The following is an 18,056-nucleotide window of genomic DNA, read 5'->3' on the forward strand; positions in this document are numbered from 1 at the left end:
AAGAAGACATCCAGATGGCCAAAAGATACATGAAAAAATGCTCCACATCACTCGGCATCAGGGAAATACAAATCAAAACCACAATGAGATACTACCTCACACCAGTCAGAATGGCTAAAATTAACAAGTCAGGAAATGACAGATGCTGGCGAGGATGCGGAGAAAGGGGAACCCTCCTACACTGTTGGTGGGAATGCAAGCTGGTGCAACCACTCTGGAAAACAGCATGGAGGTTCCTCAAAAAACTAAAAATAGAGCTACCCTATGACCCAGCGATTGCACTACTGGGTATATATCCTAAAGATAAAAACATGGTGTTCCGAAGGGGCATGTGCACCCGAATGTTTATAGCAGCAATGTCCACAATAGCCAAACTATGGAAAGAACCTAGATGTCCATCAACAGATGAATGGATAAAGAAAAGGTGGTATATATACACAATGGAATACCATGCAGCCATCAAAAGAAATGAAATCTTGCCATTTGCGACAACGTGGATAGAACTAAAGGGTATTATGCTTAGTGAAATAAGTCAATCGGAGAAAGACAACTATCATATGATCTCCCTGATATGAGGAAGTGGAGATGCAACATGAGGGGCTTGGGGGATAGGAAAAGAAAAAATGAAAGAAGATGGGATCGGGTGCTCGCTTCGGCAGCACATATACTAAGAAGATGGGATCGGGAGGGAGACAAACCATAAAAGACTCAATCTCAAAAAACAGACTGAGGGTTGCTGGGGGAAGGGGGGTTGGGAGAGGGTGGTGGGGATATGGACATTGGGGAGTGTATGTGCTATGGTGAGTGCTATGAAATGTGTAAACCTGGCGATTCACAGACCTGTACCCCTGGGGATAAAAATGCATTATATGTTAATAAAAATTTTTTTTAATTAATAAAAAAAAGAATTTATTTATTTGACAAAGAGTGAGAGAAGGAGAGAGAGCACAAGCAGGGGGAGCAGCAGAAGGAGAGGGGGAAGCACACTCCCTGCTCAGCAGGGAGCCGGATGTGGGACTCCATCCCAGGACCCCGGGAATCATGACCTGAGCCAAAGGCAGAGGCTTAACCCACTGAGCCACCCAGGTGCCCCCGTTCCTTATTTTTAAAGCCATCTAAAAAGAAGTACAGTCTCTTGTTTGGATGACCCCTCCCTGGCTTTGCATGCCCATGGCTCACGCCCCCAGCATAACTGGTCTAAGGCGGGAGACTCATAAAAATGAGGGGAATGGAGGGGTGAGGGGTAGGGCAGGAGAGAAGAAAGAGAAACGGGTTTAAAAAAAAAAAAAGCTAGGAGTGACAAAGGGGAGGGAGAGGGAGGGAATGGGAGGCCAGTCCGACCCAGGGACCCAGGGCACCACACCACTGTTTCACTGGGAGTGCTGGAGGGAGGTTCCAGGGTAAGTATAAATGAAACACAGCTCCAGCTAAAACAGAACCTTAGCTATCCCACAACCTCACTTCGTCATACAATGACCAAGTCACAAATTTAACTTTTTGTGTTGTTTTGTCTCTATTTCCCCGGCCCGGCCTTAATGAATAAGGAAGCAGCTCAGTGCATGGGAGTGAGAAGCATAATGGGTAGCAGGCAGGTGAGGTGACCTGTCCTGGAACAATCAATAGGCTGGATCTGGGGGTCAGGTGAACCCCAGGGGTCCTCTGGGCTAAGTTCTCAGTGCAGGAATCCCCAGCACACCATGCCTGAGCAGTGGCCATCCAGCCACCACTTAACACTCAGTGATGGGCAGCTCACTACCTTACGAGACAACTTGATCCACTTCTGTGCAGCTGAAATTATTAGAATTTATTCCTTGTACTGTGTGGCCTTTTAACACCCAGTCCGGGGCTTTAGCTCTGCCCTCTGAAGCCACCCAGAATAGGTAATAAATGATCAACCTCTATGACAATCTTTTCATTTGAATACAATAAGCATATTCTTTATAGCTTCTCTCTTCTAGAATAGACATGCACCATTCCGTTTTTGAAGCTTTATATGTAACTGGCAAGAATTCAAAGACAAGGTTTAAACAATCTGACCAAAGACAGTGGGTTGCTGGTCCTTACCGATTCAGGAATGCATTTCCGAAGCGACTGAGCTTTCGAAATGGCTTTTTGGGGTCCACAACTAAAGCGTTCCCTGGGGTGCTGCCCTCAGTCTCCCCATACATCACAGCAATGAAGGAATCCGTAGTGGGCTCTGGACCAATCCTCATGCCTGGGAAATCTTGCTCCAGTAAGTATCTGGAGGAGGGAAACAGAAAAGAAACTTAGGAAGTTATCACAAAGCAAGAGGCCAGAAAGCTTCCTAGGCCTAGAAACCGAACCACCAGGGAAAGGAGAATGATTGGCATTTTATTCTTTGGCTAATGACAAATTTTCAAAGCTTACAATCTACAGACCTAAGCCCCACCTCCCTCCCCACTGAACCCTAGTAACAGATCAGGCACCTTGCAGACGCCCTAAGTCTTCTGACAATGTACCTTTGCTCAGCACAATTCCTGCTCCTGGTTCCACTGGCACAACAGACACCACCCCAGGGAAGTGTACCCAACCAGCTCCTGAGCATCCTGCTAGAACCTGCCCAGGCCCACCTCCTTTTGGGAAGTGTCCCTCTTCCTCCATTGTGTTGGGCATAATACCTCCTCTGTGGGGCCTGGACACCCCATGCCTGCAGTCATGATGGTGCTTACCAGGGGCACTGCATTTTTCTGTTTGTGGGCCCTTGTTGATAGTCCCGTGCCTACAGCCAGATGCAAAGCCCCAGCACCCAGCCCCCTGCCTGCCCAGAGGGCACTCCATGAGTGAATGAAACAATAAACCATCTCTCCTTGTCACTAGTGATCAGTGAGGCTGGGTCATTCTCCCTTGTGCACTTTATAGCTCCCTTGGGTTCCTCGAGGTCATGGAAGCCCATCTCAAAAGAATTCAGCAGCAACAGAGGCTGCTATGGGGGATGGGGGTTGAAGAAGTGGCAGGGGGGCGGGGCGTGAAGTTCAGATTAGACACCACCAGGGCCATGACCGGCCCTATGTGCAACTGCACAATGATGCCCCTGCCTCCAGGCAGACACAGCCCTGCACCAGGGCCCACAGCTTAGCAAGCTGGTTGGATTTTACCCCACACATGCTGCCCTGCCCAGTGCCGTATGATGTTTGACCTACCCAGCTGGGCAGGTGGGCCCAGCAAATGTCACCGAGGGTTCCTATTCAGGGGGCCGAGGAGACCAGTTGACCGGATACAGGCCAAGGACTGGCTCAGTGATATGGCTGGGGTGAGGAAAGGTGACCAGAGGTAGCACAGTGGGGAAAGTCTGCTTCCTGTGGAAAATGGTGGAGCCCTGCCATCTGTGCTCCCCATCACCCTTCTTCCGCTAGCACTTCATTCGGCTGAAGCCCCTCAGAGCCCCTCCCTCCCCAGCAAGATTTCCTTTCCATGAAGAAGAAACACACTTCCCTGTATTTGTGCATATGGAATGGGGCAGGGGCAGGGCAAAGACTCCTCCCTCCTTCCTTTGCAGCGAGGGGAACATGAAGAAAGGAGTACTTTGAAATACATTTCCTTCATTACCAAGTGACAAGTGGAAAGGCAACACCTTCAGAGAACACTTGACAGTGACCCAGAGCAAGTTCTAGGGCTTGGGAGCGTAGAAAGGAATCCCTGTTGGAGGTGATTAGGGCGGAGCCATGTCTCAAGCCTGCCAGGGCATGACCATTGGCCCTGGGAGAAGCTCAAGGGCATGAAGGTGCACAGCTCCCCGCCTCCCCCTGGCTGACTCCCCATTCTTGAAGCTAACAGCGATTTGTTTATTTCTAAAATGTCCCAACTGACCAGAGTTAGGCCCAAACCTGTGATTTTATTTCCTGGGACAGAGGGACTGCACTCAACTGCCCAACACAATTTTGCCAGCTTTCTAAGAATAAGAAATCAGGCCATTCCTGAAAAACCTATGTTTTCTATATAAAGAAAAGTGACATTGTTTAGCCATCTCAGTAGGCTAAATTCTGAGCATTTAATTGGTCTCATTGCTAGTTTTTACATCATCCAAAGTTTCTACATTACTGTGAAGCTGTGAAGCACCAGAATAGTTAACATTTACATATGTCCTCTAAATTTTGAGGAAATGTGAAAAAATGATCAGAGAATAGCACCCAGCATTTACCAAGTGCTTGTTATTTACCTGGAGTACAAAGCCCTCCACACGCACAACTGTTCATGCAAACCCCATTAACACTCTGAAGTGGGCACTAACATTACTCCCATTTTACAGGTGGGAAAACTTGGGCATCGGAAAGGTTATGCAATTTGCCTAAGGTCACATAGTAAGTGTGTTTCAGTGGAAATGGAGTGCTGGCAGCTGGACTCCAGGCCTTGGGCTGTCTCCAGACAATGTTTTTCTTTGTTTGTTTTTGTTTTTTAAAGATTTTATTTATTTATGAGAGAGAGAGAGAAAAAGTGAGAGAGAGCATGAGCAGGAGGAAGGGGCAGAGGGAGAAGCAGGCTCCCCGCTGAGGAAGGAGCCTGATGCGGGGCTCGATCCCAGGACCCTGGGATCAGGACCTGAGCCGAAGGCAGAGGCTTAACCCTCTGAGCTACCCAGGTACCCCCCAGACAATGTTTTAAACCTGGGTTTGAGCTGGTGGTTTGTTGGGAGATGAGGAGCACAAGGGGAGTTCGGTGCACCCTCATGCAGTGTGCGGGCCATAGATACCACAATCCTGCTTCTCCTCAAAAGTCAGGGAGCAGAGCTCTCCCCCACTCTCTTCCTGCAAGGTCCTGGAGCTGCCCCAACAGCAAGTGGCTGGCTCCCTCTGTTCTCCCTAGAGAAAAGCTGGGGAGAGAAGGAGCTACTTTTCAAAGCATGTTCAAATTAAATTTTTTTTTGAAATTTCAAAACTTTTGCAGGTACCGAGCACACTACTAAATACCCTTAGGAGCAGAAATGTTCCCCTTCACAACTTCTTACAAAATTCCACACAGGTCTTAGCAATACTGGTGAAGCCAGCAGCAGCATCTCACGCTCTGGGAGACTCCAGCACTTGCAGTGTGTAAGCAGTGTGTGTGGATTTCATATACACATACGACTGTAGAGTTTCGGGTTTACAGCTACTCTGGGATCCCAAGTCTGAAGTCAGTCATCAGTGAAGCTAGAATTCAAGTCCAGATCACACCCTTCCCAAGTCCACTTTGATTTCCACACCCCATGGCCTGGATGATGCTATGCCTGGAGATCTGTGGGACAGAGTAAGGGGGACCACCAAGGAGCAGGTGGGTGGGTGGGGGCTGGGCTTGGAAGAACAGCAGTCAAAGTCACCAGGCTCCCTGGAGCACACACAGTTCTCACAAAAGGCTCAGGTCCAAGTGTCTGCTTAAACTTGACAGGCATTCTCCCATGGAATCAATGTTAACAGCAATGGCTGGCTTGCAAGACAACCTACGATGTTCACACACACACATCAACAAAATAGACAAATCAGATAAGAATTGTAGCTCTGCCCTTTGGGGGAAAACCCACCGATGGGTCCCATCTTGGGTGGCTCTCTGCAGTCTTGCTGCTTCTCAGCACTTCCCCAGGCCTGGAAGAGGGTTCCTCAGCTCCAGGCCTTGGGAGGTGAGGATGGGGCTTAGGAAGGGGTGGAGGGGTGTGTGGATGCCAGGGTTCAACGGTGAGTCCCCGGCAGGGAAGTAACTTACATGTAAAAGTGTGTAAGTCAGGCCATCGTGGCCAAGGAGAGGCCGAATGGCTTTGGATGCTCATAGAAATATATAGGTTTATATAAAAGCACAATAAACCCTACTAATTTTGGAATAATAGGGGTTTCAAGGAAAAACCTAAAGTACGAAATCGTTTAAAGAAGAGCAGGTGTTTCTTATTTTCAATTAGCAATAATCGCGCCTCGGATAAACCTCATTGGCTACGATACTGCCACTGCGCAAAGCTTATTTTCAAGTTCATAATCTAACAGAAGCTAGAACTTCCCAAGCAGCAACCATGCCAGACGGAACTTTAATAAATTATTTTTAAAGTATACTTAAATATATTTCAGTTTATATTTGACAAATATTTGCTAAAGTATGCTGCTACTGTGAATCAGTTTGAAGTGAAAGATGCCCCCAAAAGGTGACTTTAAGAAACCATTCCATCTTTGGGCCCCAGACACAGAAGAGAAGTAGAAGTAGGAAGGGCTCTGTATAGCTTCTTTACCTTGTTACTCTGCTTAGTGATACTTTTCTCCCACAGATAAGAAGCCAAAATTCAGTGTTCGATTTCATTATCAAAGCAATGCCAATCAAAGACACAATGTATTAATGCTTTAAAGAGATCATAGTACCCAACTGTGGCAAGGGGGTAGTAAAATCAGCACCCTTATGTGTATTAGTGGAATAATCAGTTGCTATAACCTCACTGACAAGCAATTTGATATTTTATGTTAAAAGCCTTTAAAATGGGGTTAGTTCTCCCTTTTGAAGTCTATTTTAGCAAAAATCCTAGGCACACTAGATTTTTATGTGATGATGTCCATTGCAGCATTATCTGTAACAGCAAAAAAAAAAAAAAAAAGAAAGAAAATTGTTTTCTTTCCCATGGCTCTACTGCAATATAAAATTCACTTATATTTATGACTTATTCCCTGCCTCCACCTGGTAGAGTATATGCTAAAGGAAAGCAGGGCTTTTAGTCTCTTCTGTTCACTAATACTTCCCACAATGAGAAATACTTGTTGAAATAATGAGCGTCTGAGTGTCTGATCACACTGGCCTTTGCACTACCTTGTCAATATGCCGAGGCCATTCCCACCTCAGGATTGCTTGGAAGGCCCCCCCCCGCCCCGATCTCTATATGTCATATGGCACTTCCTTGGGGAGCCTCCTGACACAGGAGCCTCTCAGGTCTGGTTCCCCATCCCTCCTCCTCATAGCCTAATCAGAGCACTTATCAGGAGCTAACATTCTGCCATGTTCTTGTGGGCATGTCACTGTGCCAGGTTATCAGGAGCACCTTGAGAGGGAGGCCCTCTGTCTGGCTCACTACCGTGCCCTAGCATCTAACACGGCATCTGGAACATGGCAAGGGTGAACCAGTGTCCAGTGGCTGACCGGCTTTCTCCATGCCCTCCTCCAGGTGGCCATCTGGCTTTGGCCTCCCTCCCTCACTTTTCTACACCTCATGTAGGCTCTGGTCACTCTGTCCTGCTCAGCTGCCTCCCAGCCTCCCTCTCCCCCATCTGTCCTGCAAGGTGAGATTGTTTTTCTACATACCACTTCCATCAGACACCCTTCACCAACAACCCAGTCCTCCCCAGGTGATTTCCCTTCCCCACGGGCCATCCCCTCTGCCTTGCACTCTGGGTTCTTGCTCCTCACCTATGGTAGGGTTTTTTCCCTCCTTGATTCGTCTCTTCCAGGTCTGAAATTCCTGCCCCAACTCCCCTTACGTCATTCCCTCTGTCTGGCCAGGAATCGAGTCTCATGATTTCTACCATCCATCCTACTTGCTCTTTGAGTCACTTGGCAAAGCATCACCTCCTTCGAGCTGTCCTCCTTCCTTGAGCCCTCCACGACCTTTTTTTTCTGGCCACTCCCCACTTCCCCCTCTCTTGCGGAACTCCTTGGGAACACCTGGCATGGGTGCTGTTTGAGGGCCTGATCTCCTCTTTCCTGGTAGGTCATCCTTCCTGCAGGGTGCAATCCACACGCTCAGAACTCTCCAGTCCCAAACTCTCTTAGGCTCAATGCCTCGTCTTGATAGGTGAAGAGACTGAGGATTAGAGACGGCAGTGACTTGCTGGTCAGACTCGTTAGCGGCCACGCAAGACTTAGAGCTCGGGGCTCCTCTTCTTGGCCCAAGGCGTTTGCTTTTACACCAGGCTCAGCCCCATAGCGTTGGGGTCCCACACAGCCCCCAGCTGCTGGCACCCTAAGTAGGACATGTCGGATACATGAGTTAATACATGACAGTCTAAGCTGACTGCCCAGAAGAGTTTTACACTGGGGGATGGGGAAACTCAGGCACACTGATGTCACACTGCCAGGTGGGCAGGCACGTGTCCGAGGCAGTGAGGGAGCTAAGAACAACAGCATGTTGGGGTGTCCGACGTGAACAAAGTGCGAAGAAAGGGATGAGGTTCAAAACCAGCCACTTTGGAGAGTCTGAGGGGATTCCAAGGTATGACATACAAGAACAGGTCTCCTGCAGGCACAAGGCTGATCAGCTGTGTTAAATGTTGATGTATCAAAGGCTTTCCCAGAGCTCAAGTTCCAGGGACTTTGTGGTGTTATCTGCAGTAACAAGAATTCAAAGGAACAGGAGGCCACTGGAAGACTATAGATGAGCATCACCATAGGTCACAGCTGACAAGCCCACTGAACTGGCACTCTGTGCTTTAGGCGGGGCTTTGGTCCCTGGCTCCACCTTGCTCTCTTTTTCCTGTGTTCTCAGAAAAGGCTGCCACTTCCAGGGGTGATTGCTCCAAGCCATCAATGTAAAAAAAAAAAGGATAGACATCTGGGATTCCAAGCAGCTGGGCAGGGGGTTGGTGAGGAGGATGGGGGCCCCAACATCTCCTTGCCCCTTTCTGCTGAAGGCCACGGTGTGGCCTTGCCCAAATGGCTTCTGGGGACATTTGCCCAGCCTTGGTTCAGGGAGCTGATTTCATGCAAAGGTATAAGTGGACAGTGTCTTTTTTTCTTCCATAGCTTAGGCTAGGAAAAAAATTTTTTTAACACCATAGTAAAAAATGTTTGTGTTAAGAGGAAAAGAAAATCTTCAGGATGATGAAAAGTCCCTCAAAATACTCAAACACCATCTTCTCAGAGATGGTCTTAAGAATGACTAAAAACAGGGTACGGTATTCAATGACAGACTTTCAAAATTCCAGCTGCAAATGTTTTCTCCCCTGGTTATTCATTCATGCATTCTGTCTAAGTTCCAAATTGTGCTTTGAATAATGGAAAAGCATTAATCATTTTAGCAATATAGTAGTCGTCTCTTATTCATGGAGGATATTTCCCAAGCCCCTCGGTGGATGCCTGAACGCTATACACACAATGATTTTTTCCTACATGTACACATGCATGATATAGTTTAATTTATAAATTAGGCACAGTAAGAGCTTAACAAAAATAACGAATAAAATAAAACACTTATAACAATATACTGTAATAAAAATTACATAATGTGGTCTTTCTCTCAATATATCACAGTTTTTGTGAATATATATTTTTTCTTTCTAAAATTGGGGTCAGAATGTTTAAATAATTTTGCCTCTCGATTTTCTGCACCATTAATTTTTCCTCATGCCATCAGAAATTCTTCAAAACCAATTTTTAGTGGCTGCAGACTATTCTAAGACAAATGTCTAACAACTGAGTTTGCCACTTCCTTACTCTTGGGCATTGAAATAGCTTCCCATTTCTGGCTCATAAAGAATGCTGAGATAAATATCAGAAATATCTCGCTTTCTTTAAAATTTTAATCCTCTTTAAGCTGCTGAAAAACGAAGTCAGGCCAAGCTTCACTTCCATTTTAAGACTCTAGGTCTTCCTTAAGGATGAAACCTGACTTTTTTTTGTTTGTTTCTTTTTTTTTAATTTATTGATTTGACAGACAGAAATGAAGAGTAGGCAGAGAGGCAGGCAGAGAGAGAGGGGGAAGCAGGCTCCCAGCCAAGCATGGGGCCCGATGTGAGGCTCGATCCCAGAACCCTGGGATCATGACCCGAGCTGAAGGCAGAGGCTTTAACCCACTGAGCCACCCAGGCGCCCCTGAAACCTGACTTTTATTTTCATTTTTGTTTCTCCTTTGGTTGAATCATGGACCTATTACAGCCAGAGCTTCTTGCTCAGGTGACATCATCTTTCAAACTAATGTGCCTGTGAAGGAATCCACATTAGCCTGTGGGATCAAGAAACTGGAATTTGCTGCATAAAGCCTTTCCACAGCTCAATTTTTCCAGTTATGAATGGCATTTCAACCATGCAGGGTCGAGATGTGCTTAAGGCACACAGCTGTCTAACTGGTCAGTACCACGAGCCACCCCACTCTGCCTTCCATGCTATTCTGGAAGGAGGCTGGAAGAAAGAGAAAGAAGGAAAGGAAGGAGAGGAAAGAGAGAGGAAGTTCACTGGAAACCAAGGCAACAGGCTTCCCTGTTGTTTACAGCCCTGTTAATTTCTCCAGTCATTCATTTCCTCATGCATTGAAGATCTAATAAGTGTCTTCTATGTGAGGACTTGTAATTTATGAACTGGACAAAAGAACTGAGGTTGAGCTGGGAGCATTGGAAAGCTTCAGAAGAAGGCTCCAGAACATAGCATTTCCCAAAGTTCCTGAACTCTAGGACCCTTTTTGAACATCTACTTAACAATCTCTCAGAATTACCATCTACGGAACACTGGTTAAATGGAAAAGTAAAAAGGCATTTAGTGAAGCTCAGCATCTGTTCTAGTGTTTTCAAATGAAATTCTTTTAAAATTCATAACAGAAAGATACTTCTTAATGTGATTGGTTTATAAAATATTAAACCAGCAGCTAACAGCATATCCTCAGGTGAAAAAACAGAAGAATTGTCATCACAGTTAGAAGCTTGGTGTGGATGCTTGCTTCCCAATACAATCAAATAGGAAACAGAAGAAGAAACCAAGTAATTATGAATGTAATTGATACAGCTGTCTACCTAGAAAATCCCAGAGAACCTACTGAAGAGCTGTCAGAGTAACCTGAATCAAACGAACGGATACAAATCAAAAATGCATAAAAATCAGTAGTTATCTCATATACTCGCAATACCCATCCAGAAAATACAAAGGAAAAAAATCGGACTCATAAGAGCGAAGGAATATAAAATACCTAAGAACAACATAGTGAATATAGAACCTATGTAAGTACGTCAAACACCTTTCTGAGATCCATAAAAGGTCTGAGTCAAAGTCATGCTGTGTTCCTGCTTGGGAAGAGCAAATACCAAGATACAAATGGATCCCAACGGTATTTTCTGGGGAGGATCTAATGAAGCAATTTTAAAGTTCCTCTGAAAGAATAACAGGAAATGATGATTGACAGTATTTGCAAAATAAAGAGAAGTGAGATCAGAAGTGTTACTGCGTCACTGTTTAATTAAAGAATGTTTTAAACTGACAGTCCTTAAAACAGTGTGGTGTGGGCATAAGAATCTACCAACAGAGCAATATGACAGGAGAGAAAGTTCCAAAAGATCCCAATATTTAATAAATTAGCATATGAGGAAGCCTCATGTGGTAATGGGAAAAGGTAGGATTATTCAATAGTACTAAAAAATAAAAAAGCAAGGGGGCACCTGGGCGGCTCAGTCAGTCAAGTGTCTGCCTTCAGCCTGGGTCATGATCCCAGGGTCCTGGGATCAAGTCCCCCATCAGTCTCCCTGCTTCTCTCTCTGCCTCTGCTGCTCCCCCTGCTTGTGCTCTCTCCCAAAATAAATAAATAAAATTAAAAAAAAATAAAAATTTTTTCCTGTCACACTTATCTGTTTTTAAATAGTAATACATAGTTTCACTGACAGTTTGGTGAAATAATGATCCTCATATTAGATTCTGTGGTGGAAATCTGATTTGGGATAACTTTTCTGAAAAGGTATATGTACATATACATATTCAGGATAAAATAATGTTTTATTTTATATAAAATATATATTATATAAACATGTATGTACTATATGTGTATATAAAATCAGCAATATACATAAACTTGACAAATATTTATACCTTTTGATGCAGTAATTCATACTTGGGCAGATATTCTTAGAAAGCAAAAAAAATGAGACAACGATTCACAGTTAAGAATGTCCACTGCAATATTACAGATAACAGCATAAAATTAGAAACAATGTTCCAAGCTGTAGGATAGACTAGGATGCAGTCACGAGAGCTATTTCCGAGGATTACTTCATAACACAAAAAAGAGTTCATCATATCATTTTAAGTGAAAAAGACTGTTTATTAAATTGTATTTTTTGCATAAGTCCCAGTTTTGTAAGCATGACTTCTATGTCTTCATCTAGGTCATTCGCTAAGAATGTGAGCAGATGGAGCCTGGACCACATGCCATGGAAAGGCCACCAAAGGGAGCCTCCCTCTTCTGGGTTGAGGCCAACCCGCTTCAGGAGTTAAAAAGTTCAACCATCATGATTCCATTAGCTGAACCTTTGTCTATCTATGGTTTCCGAATATTTCCTGGGGGAGGCTACCTAAGAATTACTTGGGAGGTGGTTTCTAAAAACCAAATCCAAACCAAATCCAAACCAAACCCAAACCAGATTTCGGAGCCTCTCCCAAAGAGATTCCAGTTCAGGAGGTCTGGGATGGAGGCCCCTGGAATTTGTTCTCAGGCTCCCGGTGATTCTGACCCATAGCCAGATCCAGGGACCATGACTTTCTGGTTCATAATTTTCTAAGGTCTTGAAAAGTATCCTGAACGTCTTTTAGAAGCAAGCTTCTAGATGCAAGTTAAAGAAGAGAATTTTATAATTAAAAACAAACAAACCTGAACACAGTTCTCCTCGCATCTCTCCTTATCTGGGGACACTGCTGCCTTTTGTCAGGCAGGTGATATAGTAGGTGGACAGGAGGCCAACCTGCAAGGTCTCCCTACCTAACTGCTGCAACCCCCACCATAACCCCCTGCCCTCGAGCCCCCCCTCCCCCTCCCTTGACCCTGGCCTGTCTCTTCTTAGGTTTCTGAGATACCAGCTGCTCACTTTCCATGGGCCCCTTCCATCAACTTACAATGGCTTTTGCTGGAATGCCTGTCACCAGGGCACAGCTCCTCCCCTGCAGTACCCAGTCACTGAGAGTTTTCTGTATCTGACGCTTCACCTCCCACTCACTCCTCAGCCCACTGCCACCTGGCTTCCATCACCGCCACTTACTGGCATGGTTCTTCCCAAGGTCACCCTGACTCCTGATGGCTAATCTACTGGATCCATTTCAACCCTTTTCCCAGAAGCATCTTGCCCTGTTGACCATGCCCTTTCTTTCCCTGGCTTTTGTGGGGGTTGCCCGATGGCTCACACATGCAGCAAATATTTTCCCTTTTTTGATAGCAGCACCTTGAGGAGCCATGTTGCCCCAGTCTTAGTCTACATGGCTTGGGGCCCGACCATCCCACAGCAGACATGGGTATTTCATTCTTCTGGCTCAAGGAATTGGTTCAGGATAGGTATACAGCCAAGGTCTAACCAATGAGACTCAAACGTAAGACTTCTGCAGAAACTGTTGGGAAAAGCTTTTTTTTTTCCCCCCACTGGGGTTGCTGAGCTGTCAGAAGGTGAGTTTGGAATTGGAGATGGCCACCTGCCCACCCCGTGAGGGGCAACTGCCTGAGAGGGAAGCCAACATGAGGAAGGCAGCAGGGCTGAGAGACAGAGACCAGATGGCGCTGCTTGGGGTCCTAGGCCAGGCCTGAAGCCAGCACACCCGGGTCTGATCAATTTCATGAGAAAACGTATGTTTTTCCTTAAGCCTTCTTCACTTGAGTTTCTGTTACTCGCAACCAAAACAGCCCTATGACGGCTCTGAATGGCCATCCACCTCTCCAGTGATTTTTCCCTGTGTCTCCACAAGCTCGTCTTCCTCTCACTTCAAACCCGTATGTCCAACCCCTTGTAGACCCTACACCGGGGTGTCTACTTAAACGTGGGTTTAAATCTAAACTCGTAAGTATGCCCCCCTTTCTCTCTGTGTGTCCCCATTTTGGTGGATAGCTCCACCGCCCACCCAGTTATCCAAGAAACCTGGGCCTCATCATTGACTTCTTGCCCTCATTTCCTGGTCTGGTTCAGGCAGCTAATTCTGGCTCATTCCTCAGGGCTCAGCTTTTAGGTTGTGTCATCGGGGAGGCCTTTCCCAACCTCCAAGCTGAATGAAGGGCCTTTCCTATGTTCCCATCCTACCCCGTGCTGCTAGCATCACAGCTCGGGTCACCCAGACCCTAATGGCCTGTGGATTCTTATCCACATTCCCCATGAAACTCTAAGTTCTGGGATAGCCAGACCCTTCCTGGAAATCAATATTATTTGAATAAATGGACACTGGGTATATAGGTATGATCTTGTGTATTATAGATAGTCCATTCTTCTGTAGAAATTAAATATAAATTAGAAATTAAATAAACATTTCGGAAAGATCTACAAATGGCTAGGTATTTGGCAGAGCAGACTATCATTTTCAGGGGCTCCAGGGCCTGGCTGACAGTGAGAACCACCCAACCGGACCCACAGTGTTTCCTTAACGGGATTTTCTTTAATGGGTAAACCAGGCTCCTGCTAGTGAGAGCCTTCACTTCTCTTCAATAACAGACTCTGGAGCTTATCAAAAGAATGAAATCAAGCTTTGTTCTTTAATAGCATCCCTTTCCCCTTTCTTCTGGAAACTGGGACATGTGCTTGCTTCAAGTTTTCTGATACTCCTCCTATTCTTCATAACTTCTTAAAAATCACCAGACACAGCCCTTTAAGCACAACTACAAGTTCCTCCTATCTGGTCCTGCCATCTACCTCTTGACCCCCCAGTATTTACAGGGCCATGCCTGTGCCGCCCCTGGGGCACTCCTCACCCTCCAGGCTCGGATCCCCTCTCCCACCTGGCTGGGCTCCCTTTCCCATCTCCCGATCATTTGCTTTTGAGAGAAAAGGAGACAAGACAATACTAGCTGAGTAGTTCTGCTTTCTTTGAAGGTTACAGCAAGAGTCCCAAGCAGTGGGCCTATCACTTCCTGATTCTTTTTCTTGTTCTAATCATACGGGAAAATGCCTTTTCTTGTCCGAAAAGCTTCTTAACACTTCATACTGTCCATAAACCTTGTTTCCACACTTGCACATGGAACTTGAACTTTTCCCCCTATTAACACTATATTTAACTGATATTTAAAGTTTTAAAATACAATTACTTTATCAAGCATTTTATAGGAAAATATTAGACTTCAATTTTACTAACTTAGAGTGTTAGGAAAAACAAACGTTTATACACTGACAAGAATAATGGGGGAAAATACAGGGACTGTGTGGTAGCTACTTGTTTTCCTTTTTCTTTCTTTCCTTTTTTTTTTTTTAAGATTTATTTATTTATTTGAGGGAGAGAGAGAAAGAAAAGTCGCACAGAGGGGAGGGACAGAGGAACAGAGAGTCTTTTTTTTTTTTTTAAAGATTTTACTTATTTATTTGATAGACAGATCACAAGTAGGCAGAGCGGCAGGCAGAGAGAGAGGGGGAAGCAGGTTCCCTGCTGAACAGAGAGCCCGATGTGGGGCTCCATCCCAGGACCCTGGGATCATGACCTGAGCCGAAGGCAGAGGCTTTAACCTACTGAGCCACCCAGGTGCCCCAGGAAGAAAGAGTCTTAAACAGACTCCATGCTCAGTGCCCAGGCCGCCGGGCTCGATCTCATAACCTGAGATCAATGCCTGAGCAGAAAGCAGGAGTGAGATGCTTAACTGACTGCGTCACCAGGTTATCTCAGCACTCCCTTTCCCCCTCACGTATATTCCTTAGTTCCTTTTGTCCATGTGTTCTTTTGGCTTATTTCCACAGTTTTTGGTTTGCTTTCTTTCTGGCAACCATTTTTATTTTAAATTATTGGATAGAGATGTAAAAATTACTTGACTGGCACTAACTGCACAATTATGGAAATTAAAGAAATCATAGGATGCTGAACTGTTGGAAGACAGAACTGTTTTATATTTTTAACTGAGATAAAATTAATATACCATAAAATCTACCCTTTTAAAGGGTAAGAGACACTTCTCTGGTTTTTCATAACTTCACAAAGTTGTGCAACTAATACTACTCTCTAATTTCAGAACATTGTCATCACCCCAAAAGAAACCCTGTAGCCATTAGCAGTCACTATTTCCTTTTTTAAAAGATTTTATTTATTTGACGGAGAGAGAGGGAGAGAGAGAGATATAGCGCACATAACCCGGGGCAGAGGGAGAGGGAGAAGCAGGCTCCCTGCTGAGCAAGGAGCCTGATGTGGGACTTGATCCCAGGACCCTGGTATCAAGACCTGAGTCATAGGCAGCTGCTTAACCAACTAAGCCACCCAGGCACCCCTTTATTTCTTTTGCAATGTGGCTATTTCGTTGTCCACCATCATTTGTTGAAAAGAATGTTCATTCCCCCCATTGAATTATCTTGGAACCCTTGGGAAAACAAATTCACCAGACATAGGGGTTTATTTCTGGGCTCTCAGTTCTGTTTGCAAGTCTCTATCTCCATTCTTATGCCATTATTCCACTATCTTGTTTCCTGTAGCTTTGCAGCAAGCTTTGAAATGAGAAAGTATGAGAAGTATGAGCACTCCAATTTTGTTGTCTTTCAAGACTGTCTTGGCTAATCTGGATCCCTCACATTTCAGAGTGAATTTCAGGAGCAGCTTGCCAATTTCTGTGAAAAAGGCAGTTGGGATTTTGGTAGGGCCTGCATGGAATCATAGATTACTTTGAGCAGTACTGACCTTCCAAAAATATTGTCTTCCAATCCATACACATGGGAAGTCTTTCCTGTTCTGTTTTTAGGGTTTCTTAAATTTCTTGAAGCAAAGTTTTATAGTTTTCAGCGCATAAGTTTTATACTACTTTTGTTAAATTTATTTCTAAATATTTTATTCTTTCAGATATTATAAATGGAATTATTTTCTTAATTTCAGATTGTTCATTGCTAGTGCATAGAAATAAAACTGAGATTGTATACTGATCTTGTATCCTAACATATTGCTGAACTTGTTTATTTTAAAAGGTTTTTAGGATTTTCCTAAATCCTTAAGATTTCTCTATATATGATCATGCCCTTTGTGAATAGAGATGGTTTTACTTCTTTCTAATTTGCATTCCATTTCTTTTTCTTGTCTAATTGCTTTGGGCTCTACCCTTTTAAAGCCTATACAGTTTCTTGAGTGACTTCCCTCTTTTGTCCTCATTAGAATAAATTTTTCTCAGAGAAGAGGACAGGGTGTAGGAGGAAGAGAGAAAGCAGAGTTTTTAAAAACCAAAATATGCCAGGGCACCTAGGTGGCTCAGTGGCTTAAGGCCTCTGCCTTCAGCTCGGGTCATGATCTCAGGGTCCTGGGATGGAGCCCCGCATCAGGATCTCTGCTCAGCGGGGAGCCTGCTTCCTCCTATCTCTCTGCCTGCCTCTCTGCGTACTTGTGATCTCTGTCTGTCAAATAAATAAATAAAATCTTAAAAAAAAATGCCAACTGTGTGGTTTGAATTGATTTTCAGTGAGCCTCACCTCCTCTCAAAGGATATGTCTTCCTTCACGGCACCTGGGCCCAGGGATTTTCTGGGGGAGCTCTGAAATCTGTTTTCCTCAGGTTCTGGATACAAGCCTGACTGGGCCCAATATCTACCCTTCCTTGGCTGTTACATAGTCTAAGACAACATGGCCACTTTACCCCATACCCATCTCTTCTCCTTTTTTGGCCATCTTACTTACCGGTTAGAGGTAGAGCACCCATGGTTTCTCTCATAGCATCCTCTGCCTTCTGAGAAATGAAACTGTCAGACAGTAGGTACATTAGCCGTTCTGCTTCTATCCCAAGAAAACTTTGACAAATACCTCCATCACATCTGAAGTCACCTTCTGGGCCAGTTTTGTGACCCATGTGAGGAGGGTCCACCAAGACTCTCCTTCCATATACTTCCATACACTTCTAAAAAATAAGTATAGTTTTTGACACTCGGATTTTTCATCCAGCCCATCTAGAAGACCTTTTAATTAGAACAAGGCACACATTTAATTTCCTCATTCCTGACATGGTGAGTTTTGACTCACCATGTTTTAGTGGGGCTCTTACTTCTTCCCAGTCAAGGGACAAAGGAGGGAAGAATGGTTTTATTAAAGGTATGCGATGCACACCAAAGGCCTTGCTGACTGGCTTTAGAATGAGAGAAGTTTCCTTCCTGTCAGTGCGGGCTCTGTGTTACCAGTGACCTCGTGGGATATACAGGAAGTCAGGTGGATGGGAATCTTTGACTATGTAAATAGGTGCACCCCATAGCCAAGTATGAACTTCTAGAGCTCAATGGC

At 44.9% G+C, this 18,056-nt stretch overlaps 1 protein-coding gene and 1 pseudogene across 1 annotated transcript in view; both read right to left on the reverse strand.

Moving 5' to 3' along the window:
* Window positions 1–18,056, reverse strand: part of EHD4 (EH domain containing 4) — a 76,383-nt gene that overhangs the window by 55,712 nt on the left and 2,615 nt on the right. Inside the window, exon 2 of the mRNA XM_046009630.1 lies at window positions 2,065–2,241. Coding sequence (XP_045865586.1) covers window positions 2,065–2,241 — 177 coding nt within the window. The remainder of the gene's footprint in view (window positions 1–2,064; window positions 2,242–18,056) is intronic.
* Window positions 5,769–5,938, reverse strand: LOC123945252 (annotated as a pseudogene).

Source organism: Meles meles, chromosome 6 (assembly GCF_922984935.1).
Source record: "Meles meles chromosome 6, mMelMel3.1 paternal haplotype, whole genome shotgun sequence".
NCBI classification, from domain to species: Eukaryota; Metazoa; Chordata; class Mammalia; order Carnivora; family Mustelidae; genus Meles; species Meles meles.